Below are 13,616 nucleotides of genomic sequence, written 5' to 3'. Positions count from 1 at the left end.
GGGGAATCAAATAGGCTCTTAGACTGAGCGCTCCCACACAGCTTTGGGTCAGCCTACTTTATCCAAAGCAACCAACCCACGGCTGCTGGGACCCAGGGCAGAGACAGCAGCAGCACAGAAAAGGCACAGAAACTCCACCATCACCGCATTTACCAAACACTCCTAACAGACAAAAAACTGCTTTTTAGATAATGGCTTGATCTCATCAACTGCACAAGAAAGTCATTCAAGTTCGAGCTTGAACAGAATCCAGAAGAAAACAAGAGGGTTTTTAATCAAGGCCAACCCACTCCTGAGCTTGACTGGGATTTGGTTTGCATTTTCACTGGATATAGCCCTCAGAATTCTCAAAAGTCACTCAAAAAAAAAAAAAAAAGAAAAAAATAGGCCTAAAGTAGAGTTTGAATTTCCAAAGGTCACCAGAAGACAGGTCTGCTCCAACACTTACTACCAGCAAAATAAGACACCACTTCTGGAAAAAGCATTCTGGGAGGAGGGGAGAGGTGGTGTTGCTGCAGTTAAGTGACCACTCTCATATGGCAGTAGAGTCTGAGACCACAGCACTGGCAGTGTCCGTGTCTCCCATCTCCATCCACACAGGTGCTGTTTTCCCATCTGCATCTACTGAACTTAAAGCACTTGTACGATAAGAGAAGTTTTAACTGTGCCTTTCTGCTCTCTCTCCTCCCCACACTCAGCCCTGCTCCCCAGTGCAGACACTAAACTGCCCTGCATTCAGAGCCTTCAGTGCACAAACCTGGGAAAGCTGAGGAAAAAATAAATTTACCTACTCTGGTACAACATGGAATTGGAACCCTGATATGGAATTAAAATTCTATAGTGATGTTGACTCAAGTTGTTGACTTTTTTCGTAGGGGAGGTATCCAGAAAAGCTTCACAGCTAATCCACAAAACTGGAAGTGTTTCCAACCCTTAATTCTTCTTTGACAGTAAAAGCTTTGTAGATTGTACTCGAGTAGAGTTAATCCAATTAATTATGACACCTTCAGGCCCAGCTGTACCAGTTCAACCAAAGAACCAAATAAAAACAAATACCACACTGCCTTTTTTTTCCCAGTGACCGTAGCCAAGTATTGAAGAATCAATTAACCAAGGTTAACACAAGGAAATGTACAGGTTCATACAGGTGTCACAAAGGGGCCCAAATTCCAACTCCAACCGGGGATTGCCTCCTGTTCCCTAAAAACTTAATTGTTGTTTACACCAAGGCAGACATCTCTTCCTTTCTCTTCCACTGATGACACACCCTGCTCACACACTTGGTTTTTTCAACTGGATTTCATAGCTGCTTGCTTCAGTAAATTTGGGCAGAGGCTCCTCTACTTGTCTACAATAAGTAAGTAAATAAATGATTTTTAAAAATCAAAAGCAATTACAACTAAGAAAGATGGAGCAAATATATTATCTTCAGTCTTTAAGCTGCCTTCCTGTCCTTTTGTCTAGGTAGGTAAAGGGTGTGCAGGTGTGAGGGTTTTGCTAAACAATACTCAGAGATAGACAGTGTTTAGATATGTACACACCCTAAAGAACACAATCCTGGAGAAGGCAGGTCAGAGAAATGCCCTTTGAAATAGAAAAAAAAAAGAAATAACACAAAAAAAAACCTCTAAGAAAAGCCAAATGGAAGAGGCAGGAAATTCTACAGAAAACTCCCCCATCATTCCCAAATCCATCAGAAGTAAGAACTATCACAGGGTGGGAGTGTAAATAGAAGATTCTCCTCAAGAACACAAAAATATTTAAGTTCAAGTTGTACAAAAACTACGCCTTTTCCACTAGTTAAAATAAAATTCAACAAATACCAGTTGCGTTTTACCTTTTCTGGTAATGTCTGTCTGTGAAAGAACCAGGAGACCAGGACTTGGCCATATTTTAAATCAGAGCAATATTCAGAGAAGACCATTGTTAATAAAATATTCTATTTATAACCACAAGGAACAGCAACCCATTTTTCAGTGCCTTTCCCTACCTGAAGACCCTTTAACACAGGAATCAGCAGCCTGTTCTATATTTCCTTGAAATCAATTCATAGGCATTAAGGGAAAAACAAACAAACAAACAAACAAACAATCAAACACAACTGAACAGAAAACAGAACAAAATTTGCTTTATAGTCAGGGATCTGGAATTTCTCAGGAATGACTTGGAAGCTTGGGGGGGGGCAAGACTTCCACACATTTCAATAGGACAAAACAGATTCAGGCAACTTCACGTAGAAAAATAACAGAAGAAGAAGCAGGACATGCAGGGTTTTGGACTTAGGCAAAATTACATTATCAGAAAAAGCACCTAAAGAAGATTCTCTCAATGAGACAGCAATTAATGATCAGCATCACCCCTTTCTGCCAAACAGGATCAGAGGAAAGCTGCAGCAACCTGGTCATTCCAACCCTAAGCATTCCACACTTTCAGCAAACACCCTTCTGTCTAAACATCCAATTCTGTCCTCTCTTCAAGTTAAGTTTATTGCAGCAAAACTGAATCATTTGTCATTATTCTTAAACCAACCAACCAACCAACCAGCCACGGGAAAACTATTTCATATTTTAAAAGCATTAAAAGGAACAATAATCTACCCTGACTTGACACAAAGCTCCCCCCCCACAAGCAGAATTATTTTATTTCAAAACCCCAAACCAAGTCTCTGTCCCCACATGCAGACAGTGACTTTCTGCACACTCTTTGCAGCACCCTAATGCAGCTGCCAGCAGAGGCAGCTACAGCTGTAGTGAAATCAAAGGCTGGTGTTAAAACACAAGATACCCCTCTCTCCCAGCACCTCTGCTCTCTACAGTCCCCTACACACTCAGAAAAATAATTGGGAAGGTTCCCTGCAAAAGTGGCACTGGGACATCCTCCATCTTCAGGTCTTGAAGGAAAAATAAACACCACAGAGAAGAGACAGACATTATTTACTTCTGTAGGCACCAGCTTTGGGAATCTTCTGCAAGTTTGACTACCTGACTAAGCTCTCTTTTCCAGTCTCCTTAGCTCTGTTTCATTCACCTTCTCCATCTCCCCTCCTTCCCCTTTTCCTATTCCATAAGCTCACGTATCCTCTGGAGATGATTTATGCATTCCCAATTCAGTCCTGTACCAAAACCCAAGGATATCTGCTAGAGCTGCAAACACTCCAAGAAAAGAAGTAGATGATCACTAATAATCGAGGCATCTGAAGACACAAAACAATCACACCAAGATTTCTCTTGACCACCTCACTGAATATAAAACAACCTGGAAAAAACCGAGACAAACTCCTCCTGTTGTCTTTTACCACCCTGAAACACAGGTTTAATGTTCAAATGTATTTTAAAATGAAGCTTTTGGTTACCACAATATCCCAACACACAGAAAGTAAAACAGGAGATGCCCAGGAGGAACGTACAGAGTCCATCTCCCACAGCAACAACTGGAGATTGCGAGCACAGTTCCGACAGCGGGAGGAAATCCAAGCCATTCCTTCCAGAGTTGCTTACACTACTTTCTACAAACACCTACTGAAGGCTTTTGAAATGAAGTGTTAAGTGTCCCAGTAAGAGCAAACAACTGATTAAAGGAAGGGGAGAGCTCCAAAGGAGGATTTCCAGCTCACTTCTGAAAAACTAAGGATGTCTACCATGGAAAGACACAACAGCTTACCAGGAGACAACTGTGCTGCAGCGGTTCCTCTGAACCCTCTACTGCTCACGAGCAGGGAGGGAGAGGGAAAGCACAGCTTAGCCCTCTGTTAACATCAGATGCCAAATTTGATGTGGAAGGAACAACACTCCAATAAAACTGCAGGGAATAAGAAGCCTCCTTTCTAAAGCACCTGGCTGGCTCTGAAGCAACCTGCCTGGTTGGGGTTTTGTAGAGCTGTGTCTGTCCTCAAGCAATTTACGCATCTCTGAGACAGCAACTAGAACAAGTAACCGGGCAATTCACTGTGTGGTGTGAAGGGTGGCAAATAAGTTGTGCTGAAAAGGATACAATGATTCAATCAAATATTCAAAATCGAAACTGATAGACAGGGATGACACAGACACTGCCTTAACAGTCTTGCAGTGTTTGTGGAACACACAAACTTTCCAACCGTCTCACCAACCTCTCAGAGTTACCAGCTGTATTTCTCACTCAATGCATGAGGAAGGAAAGATGTCTGTTCATTCTACCAGAAGCATTTCACAGGCTACACAGAGGCCTTTTGACTACAATTCAGTTCCAATTTGAATTAACTTAATCACAGCTGAAAAAAAAAAAAAAAAACCAACCAAACAAAAAATATCAGCAGAAGCTGTGTCACCAGAGAAATTTGTACCACAGTTCTGTACATCTCCTGGAACTTTAGATTCACCAGAACTGAAACAAAAATTTGATGAAAGCAGAAGTCTGAGTGTGCATCAAGCAAGCAGGCACACAGCTCCAGAGATAACAATGGAAACTGGAAATGCTTGGCAAGCATTCCATCTTCACTCATCGGATCACTGTCGAAATGCTGGAGTACTAATTAAAGTAAGTCTGTAAAAAGAGATGTGTTGACTAGACCATGTCCTGCCTCAGGATCTTTATCCTTCACTGGACGCATAAGGAGCAGAGATGCACTTGTAGAGATTTCAGCACAGGCACACAGGGAGCCTCCCATCACTGTTACACTCTGCAGGATTAATGACCAGCCAGAGAAGGAGTCCTGACAGCCCTGTGACAGAACAGCAGAGCACGTTCCATAGGATGCCCATGTCCCCCTGCCAGGCAGAGCTGTCTGCATGCCCTGGAAAATCGGCTGCGTCCAGGGCTTATCAGCCCATCACCAGCAGAGCTGTTTGCTGGGCATGTGACTTCTCCATGGCCAACTTTTGTAATTCGGTGCTGCACCAGCTCTGGACTAACAATGCCTTACACATCCGTGTCTTAAAGGGCAACGTACAAGGAACGGAGCAAGCCAAGGAAATCAGCAGAGCCTCACACACACGAGAGCTCCCTGAGCTGTGCTGTCCTTGCTGTCCATGCCCAGTCCAGCCACGCTCCTCACAGCCAGGAGCAGGAGTGTCCCCCACTCCTGCCCACCCCAACCCACAAACCCCACGTGCTGGAGACGTGACCCTGCCCAGGGCTCTTATCAGCGCTCCAAGGAGCGCTCCAGAGGGCAGGAGTTCCAGCTAAACACCCTGGACCTCACTTCATGAAAGGCAAGGCAGCTCCTGCCCTCTCCTCCAGAAGCACGGGGATTCATTTTTTTATTCCTGTTTTGTTTCTGAAAACTTCTCAAGTTTTCCAGGAGAAGCAGGGAAGGGAGGCTTAGACCTACAGATCTAAGGGACCAGCTTCCTCCTCACATTCCAAAACACCACTACACATCAAAAGGGAGAACATGGAAACAACAAACACACACAGCTCCACCCAGACCTCTCACTTGAATCTGAGTGTCCATTCACATCTGCTTCACCACACCAAATCACTATCCCTCCCACTGGCACCGAGACACAAAAAACATGGACTGGAAAGCTACAGAATGAAACATGGACAGTCAAATTGGAATTCACTATCTTAGCTGTGCTACTGTTCTGTTCACACAAACCTGAGAATAACTTAACACCAGATCACGAGAATGATGATTAATCGTGCCAGTATGTCCTGTTTGTAAGAGGCACAAAGTAACAATTAGCATCTAAACACTATTTTATAGGCTCCAAGTTTACAGGCTCCAAGAGTTTGTTATCAGCAGATACAAAGCTGCAAGATGTAAACTTTACTGCTTTAGAGCTGTCCATAAAGGAAAAATTACACCTATTTCACTTTCACTCCATATGAAAAGTTCTAACATCTTGTTAAAAAGAGAACTGACACACTCAGCAGCTATTCTGAATCACTGGCAGACTTCCTCACTTTCCACATCTTATCACAATTACATCACTATTAATCCATTACATATCCTGATTCCCGTCATCCAGTGACTGAGTAGTTTCTAAAGTGCCTTTTTCAAAGATAAAATGTGACAGGAAATAAAATGGTACACATACTTCTTGCACCAAAACCAGCTTTTAAAAAATATTTCATATAAAGAAGCCAGAGTCACAGAAGTGTCCCTCCTGAAGTTTGGAGAGCACCATAGGATTTCCAGCATTTTCTCAGCCTTGATATTTGCTAATGTTTTTTTACATCTAGTTTATATTTATAATCCAGAAAACAGACATCAGAAGAATCCAGTATTTTCAGTCATTCATTCTGATGTTATCTAAAGAAACAGCTGTCAAAATTCAACTCTTGCTATAGATCTTTTTCTATACAAAAGTCTGCATTTTACCATTCAGATTTACTGGGTTTAGATCTATGAAGCATCAAGAACATTCTGTGGCCAATCCATAACACCTTTTAAACTGAAATACGAATACATTTTTAAGGGGGAAAAAAAAAAAACAGTCACAAGCACTTTTTAGAGAAAGAATAAATTCCTTCAAAGGTCAGATATCCCAATATATTGAGTAAATAATACACACGAGAGGGGGGCACGAATACAGGGACAGTATAAACTGACATAGAGCCTGCTTGATTGGATTTATCTTCATTTAATCGTTACTACTGCTTTAAGTGCTGAACCTCTTTTACTGCGGTTCTTAAATAAAACACTCCCTAAAAATAACCCGAACAAACAAAAAGCTCAAAACCCCAGACCAGCAGGTAATGCGGGAGGCCGTGGATGAGCAGCCCGGAGGGGTCACATCACCCCAGGTCTGTGGCAAAGCCAAAGCCCGAAATCACCGCCGGGAGCCCGGCCCAGCGGGGCAGCGAGTGCTCCAACTCCTCACGGAGCCAGCAGAGCCGGTGACAAAGGGAAAAACACGCCTTCTCCAGCTCGCTTTCCCCTGTCACATCACCCACACCCGGCATGACGATGGAAAAAGGGGGGTTTTCAGCACTTTTCCTCACAGATCCCGTCTCCAGGCGGCAGCTGCCCGGCCATCGGCTGCTCTCCCCTCCACCCGCACCGGCCGCGAGGGATAAGCCATGGAAACGCCCGCTAATCTCCCTCAGGGGACGGGCCCGATCCCCCCGGGATGGAAAACTCCTCGGGGAGAGAAAGGAGCGAGGGCGGGTGGCGGGGCCGAGCGGCCGCTCCCACCGGGCCGCCCCCCTCACGCGGGGCCCGGGCTGGTGCCCCCCGCCGACCCCCCCGCACCTGGCAGTGTGAGACGACGAGGCTCTGGTTGCCTTCCCCGTGGTACTTCCATTCATTCTCATCCATCTTCTCCACTTCCATGCCCGGCCCGGGCCGCGCCGAGGGCAGGAGCAGCCGCCGGCCCCGCCGCCTCACGCCGCCACCATCGCGGCTGCGCCGCCCGCCCTCGGCCGCGGGAAGTCCCGCCCGCCGCGGCGCCATCTTCGAACCGGGTACGGCGCCGCCGCCGCCATGGCCGGGCAGGGCAGGGGCCGGGCGGTGAGGGGAGCGGGACCGGCGGCACTAAAGCGCCTTCTGCCTCCAGGAACGGCCCCTCAAAGGAGCCCTGTGTGCAGTATTGGGCGCCACAATATTAAAAAAAAAAAAAAAAAAAAAAAAAAAAAGACGTGAAGCCACTGGAGAGCGTCCAAAGGAGGGACATGAGGATGGTGAAGAAGCCGCGTGAGGAGCGGCTGAGGGCACTTGGTCTCTGCAGCCTGGAGAAGGGGAGACTGAGGGGAGACCTCGTCGGGGTCTTCAGCAGCATCCCGAGGGGCACGTTCCGATCTCTTCACTCTCCCTTGGCCACTCCCATGAGCCGAGGGAAAGGCTGGAGCTGAGTCGGGGGAGGCTGAGGCTGGATCTCGGGAAAAGGTTCTTTCCCCAGAGGGTGGTGGTTCCAATGTTACAGATGTTTGCCCTTGCAAACATCTCGGAGTGTATAGAACAGCTTTGTGTTCCAATACACCAGGTCAGTCAAGTGCCCAACAGAGATGTTACAAGCACAAATATGAAGATCCATGTACCATTCTTTAAACATTAGGCTGTATTCCTCACCAACATCCCCCACAGATATGAATATACACATACATGATGTACAATAAATATAAAATAATCTAAAGATCTAAACTCCCTATCACAAACACAGGATCAAATTCTAGAACCCTTAACCCAGATATATTTATTTATTTATGTCTAAATGAGTTTTGACCACAAACAGTGAAACCAGTCCTTCAATGGCCATTTTAAAACAATCCCTAAAGGCTCTCTGAAATCCCCCCTTTTCTCTCCTGCTTCCTCCCAAGGCTCTCCATGACACTGGCCAGACTGACACATCAGGAGGTAACTAAGATTTGCAAATTTTACTCTCTACAATTTGAACAGTACCCAAATTTCTGTATTGCAGCCTCTGGAAAACAAAAAAAAAAGCAAAGCAAAGCAAACTATTCCATTTTAATGGAGAGAGAAGATGCATGTACAAGGCTGAAAATAAAACCTGTGTAAATCTGCAATGACTCATTGATCCTTTTTTTAAATGTATGTGGTGCTGTAACTTAATCTCTGATCATCCATTTTCACTAGAACTTTAAAAATGGAAGTTAAACAAAATAAATGCCAAAACACTGATTGATAAGCACTTTTCCTTTCCTTCTTTTTTTTTTTTTTTTTTTTACATCCTATAGGTGCCTCCATTAAAAAAGAAATACCTCCTCCTTTGGCCATTTGATAAAGTTAAGAATAATGACAGTGATACCTTTAAAATACGTTTTTGTCACCTGTGTTTGCAAAGCTTCTTTATGTTGTATAACTAGATGTGAATATATAGGCCATACAAGAATTAACCATTCTATTCTGACTTATCAAGAGTTTTATAAAGAAGTCTCACTCAGCAGTGGGAGTAAGATTGTGGTATTTATGATACTTGCATTAAAAAAAATAACTGTAGAGAAATAGCACATGGACACTTACTAGGCTTGCATAGAGAAATATAAGGGCAAATATCAACATATTGTTTTGCAACGGCAAAACTAACTTGCCTCAGTTTTAAAGGGAATTTTAGCATAGCAAGTTCTTTCACATTTCTGAAAAATACACACCTACCGAGTTAAAAATAAAGCTGAGGTTCTGAGTGCAAGGGTAAACGACAGTGAGAACACCAAGTTTTAACATCCTCCTTCCTTCCCTCTAGCAGGTCACTTCCCTCTCCACTTTTTCTTCCAGCATTCCCAGGTGCAGAACTATCACTTGGCAGTGTTCTGAAAATAAACTGGTGACACTTGAAAACTGGAGTGACAGAAACCTATATATTATTTCTCCCTGCATTATCGGGTTTTATGACCCATTTCAGGTATTACCTTCAGTGTGCCTGGACTGAAACAGCTGAATTTCGTGCCATCGATGACATTCAGGTATCGATTAACCGGAGTTGCCCCCACATGGTTTGTCAGGTGCTGTAAATCCAGCTGGGGTGGACAGACCTGGGGTGGTTCTACAGCTCCCACTTAATCCCCTCACCATTTCCTTTTTGGTGTAACATAAAGGGGTCAGGACAGCACCACAGGCCTGAAATACATTTATTTTCCTCAGGGTCCTGTAGCTGCATTTTGCTTTACGCCACAATTCCTGTTTCTTGGGACTCTTCAGTGTTGGGGATACCAACAAAAAAAAAAGAAAAAAAAATTAAAGTTAGGGTAAATAGTCTGTAGACTTTAAATTAGTGGGTACACTGTTCTTAACTGTGCAGATATTCTCAAATAAAAGATAAAGTGTCCCAAGATCACAGATCATGTGGCATTAAGAATAAGCTAGTAAAGTACTGACACACAGGACTATTGTCAAACAGATTTGCAAGCCGAAGTGAGAAAACAGTCAAACTGTCTCTTTACACAAAGACAACACCACATTAATCAACATGACATTTCTTCCCCTCCATCTTCTGTCATCCCGAGTCTGTAGTTTTTGCTTGGTTTTAAATGGCATTTAAACTCTGGCACTGATGTCACCTCATTATTTGTCCCAGCTCATTACTCTGCCAAAGCCCACCAAAACAGGATTCCCCTCCCAGCTCCAGCTCAGAACTTCTGCTGTGTCCTTTTCCCAGGCTCTCACATTTGCCGTCTTTTACAACCCGTGAGTTCATCAGGGAATGAAGAGTGAAATGATAAGAACAGTTCACAGTCCACTTACTCACTTTGAGGATGAAAAAAAATTACCAGGCAAGTACTTCATGTTACCATTTTTTTGCTATAAAAAGCTCATTAAACCCAGACCTGAGGAAAAAAATAGCATTACCTGAAACTCATGATAAAATTGGGTGCCAATAATACAAAGGTCCTGTGGGCTTATGAAGAGGATTTTTTGTTATAAAAGCTACATCTGAGTTCTCCACGTTCCTAAAATGAAAGGCTTCTATATAAAAGAAAGGATATTTTGTTCTTTATGAAAAGAGTAATCATGACACAAAAGATCCTATCCTGTGACCTAGAAATGTCTGCCTGGAGAAATCAGGTTTAAAAATCCCCCCAATTCAAGGCAGCGAGTCCCGGAATATCGAACGGACATGATGAAACCACAGCGAAACCCTGCCACAAAACACCACTGCTGTTTGTTTTAAACTACTGCCCCATTTTCAGTTTCCAAAGATGCAGCGATGTTTAAATAGGACAGGCAGTTTTGTATTTTTATTACACTCAGGCCAGCAGAAATGGAGCAGGCTTATGTAACTCGCACATCATTCAAGTTTTAAAGCTTTGCTTCTTCCCTCGTGTGGCAGCAGGACGATGCCACTGCTAGATGGAAATTATCTACCTGATTTCACACACATTCTGCAAGTGCAGGACATTTCATGCTCCCAACTGTCATTTCACCACCTCAGACTGACTGGGAATCACTGACCCCACAGAGGAAAAAGATTAGAATAGGACTGGAGTGTGTCATCCGACAGCTTTTTTAGAAAAACACGTGTTGCACTTGGCAAAGGAAAATATTTTAGAAATTAAGAAAGCCAATGGCTGCAGGAATAGGGCTGTAGGGAGCAAGAAAGGTGACTTTAGATAAATGAAGATAAAGCGAAACAGATGTTGTTAACAGATAAGGGCTTGCACAAACTTACCACAGGTGAGAATAAACAGACATTACAACCATCAAGAGGTTTAATTACATACAGTCTGAGGGAGGAAATAAAGTAGTAGACACACCATAAAGAATAACTCTGTCCTTTATACATAACTCCAAAGAACTGCCAGGACAGACAATATTTTTTCCATATAGACAAGACAATTAAAAAAACATCTTCCATGCACAGGAGTTATTGAGGGAAAAAAAAAATACAACTCATTACCAAGGGGGCATGACCCAAAAAACAAACAAATGAAAAAGTGTTGTGAATTTTTGGGACTGGTAAGAGAAAATACATGGAAAAGAAGATCTAGTTAGGAACTGTAGGAGGCCATTAAAGCAGAAAGCTGTGGTGAGATCAGAAAGCTTTGACAGGGTATTAAGGCAGAAGGGAACAAGAGCAACCCTATCTAAGCACCTCCTTAAAATCTGTTCTCACAGCCTCTAATCCTGAGGGCAAGGAAGGAAAGATGAAGGGATAAAGAGCTTTTAGGCCTTGCCTTGTATTAAGGGACACACCAGCAACTGGAAAACAAAATGCTCTTTCCATAAAGAGGTGAAAGCAAAGGCCCAGGACAGAAGTCTTGGAGCTGCAGGACTTCCAAGCCAGGCCAACCCCCCTCAGTGCAGGTACTGCACTGTTAATGCTGCACTGTTTGCTCATGATAAAACACCCTTTGCAGCTGCTCCTGGGCAAACATTTTATTGTATCATATCACAAACCTACCCCAGCCTTGTGTTCAGCCCTTGGACCTGTTAATGGTTAGAGGACAGCACATCTTCAACTTCCTCTTGACACTGGCCCTGGGAGAACATCTTTAACCAGTGAAGAGAACACGTAGATTAATCTGGTTTTCAGCTAAACTGCCTTCGTTTGGCAATGCACTTCTGTGAGAAAACCTTGAAACCTTCCCCATTAAACCTTTTAATTCACTGAGTGCAAGGTCTCCTGAAGATAAATTACAAATTGATATAAACCGGTCACATGATACATATCAGTTCATACTCAGAAATTCCAAACTGCACAGCAATATCTGGGGATGATACAAACAGACTGGGCAGCAGTTGCTTTTGTACTTACTGATAATTTCAGACTTTTGTTCCCTGGCACAGCTATCAAATATTTTAAAAGCTATAATTCCTTAAATTCATACACACCGTTGTTTTATTGACTGCAGTGTTAATAATTTTGGAGCGATCTCTGTATCCAAATGGCAGCACAGAAAGTTAATGTTCCCTCCAACCAGCTCCCTTGAAGGACCCCATTTACTGGAATCATCACGATTGAAATCAATAAACAGAGCCTATAAATAGCCAAGAGACATCATCTCAAACCCTAAACCTCCCATTATCTGTCATCTCCAATTCATAAGCACAGATCTAATGCAGTTTCCCAAGCACAGACACCGATATAAGCACTATGGTATCTCCGAAGGGGGCTCTTATCCTCCATTCCAAACCTGGCTCCATATTCCATGTGTTCTCTTGGCACTGCCCTCAGCACATGGACACCCATGTGTGGCACATAAGAGCAGATTATTCATCAGATGAATGGTTTGCTGGGCTGGGAATTTTGTCCCCCACGTTGTTTAGCTGACTCAGCAAACCAGTGTGACACAGGGCACAGCCACACGAACCCTGCAGCCACGGAATGGGAACACATCCCAAAGCAGGGGGAGCCCAGCGTTAGCCCTTCTGCTGCCATCTCCCTCTCACACCACGCTGAGCTGATTATGAAACTGCACTCTGAGCAGCTGCAGAACCTCCTGGCAGGGGGAGCGTGCGGGGCCCTCTCAAGGAAAGAAGAAAAGGCACGGAACGAACGGATATTCCTGGGTGTGCTCTGGAAGAGCAGCAGAGAGCACGTCAACAAAGACATGTTTGGGGAGAGAAAATTACCATTTATTCAGCAGTCCAGGAGCTGCCACTGACAGGTTTTTTGGCTTGTTTTTTTTTTTCTTTCCTCCCTCAGAAAAACACATGTATTTGATTTCTGCCACCCCCTTACTGCTAGATCGACATGTTACAAAAGAGAGTTGAAGTGACCTGCCCCACCAGGGGATCAGTGATAAAGCATTCCACTAAACTCTGTTTATTGATTTAAAACAGCTCTTTCAAAGATGACAACCTACAATTCTCGTGATTAAGGTGGAGGGAAGTGGATATTTAACAAGTGATTATGAGCTCTTCCTGACTGAACCTCTGCCAAAACCCAGTGCAATCGCCATTGCAATGAAACCTTTATGATGGCATCTCACTTGTACACTCATTACTCATACTTGTGTTTTCATTCCATCTCACACCTTTCCAGTAGATTTCTAGGGGGGAAAAAAAATCCAAGGTGCTTAAGAAACGAACTAATCCTAAACAGTGACAGGAAGATAAATATACTGAAACACATAGAGATGTTCTAGGTCTCTCCAGTCAAGCTTTTAAGCAAGGAATTAAATTGAAGATGACTAAGCATAAATTCTGGATTAAATTCTACACTTAATAAAACAGAGTTAGGCCCGAAAAGCAGTGAAGCCCCTTCTCACACAAGGCTCTGCACCTTGGAAGGTACAAA

The 13,616-nt window shown here is 43.6% G+C and overlaps 1 protein-coding gene across 2 annotated transcripts in view; it reads right to left on the bottom strand.

Annotated features, from left to right (window-relative positions):
- The window catches only part of IPPK (inositol-pentakisphosphate 2-kinase), a 28,423-nt gene extending 21,107 nt beyond the window's left edge, over positions 1-7,316 (bottom strand). The window contains exon 1 of one of the 2 annotated variants that reach the window (XM_027886449.1): positions 7,175-7,316. In XM_027886449.1, the coding sequence (XP_027742250.1) occupies positions 7,175-7,255 (81 nt within the window). In that variant the 5' untranslated portion in view covers positions 7,256-7,316. Of the gene's footprint in view, positions 1-6,756; positions 7,015-7,174 lie in introns of those variants that run through there. The other variant, XM_027886448.1, reaches the window with a different exon arrangement.
- Between the last annotated feature and the right edge of the window lie 6,300 nt (positions 7,317-13,616).

Source organism: Empidonax traillii, unplaced genomic scaffold (assembly GCF_003031625.1).
Source record: "Empidonax traillii isolate 1590-97213 ecotype Southwest subspecies unplaced genomic scaffold, ASM303162v1 scaffold187:size1931383, whole genome shotgun sequence".
NCBI lineage: Eukaryota > Metazoa > Chordata > Aves > Passeriformes > Tyrannidae > Empidonax > Empidonax traillii.
Note: the sequence above shows the minus strand (reverse complement) of the source record. Positions and strands in the feature narration are given on the sequence as shown.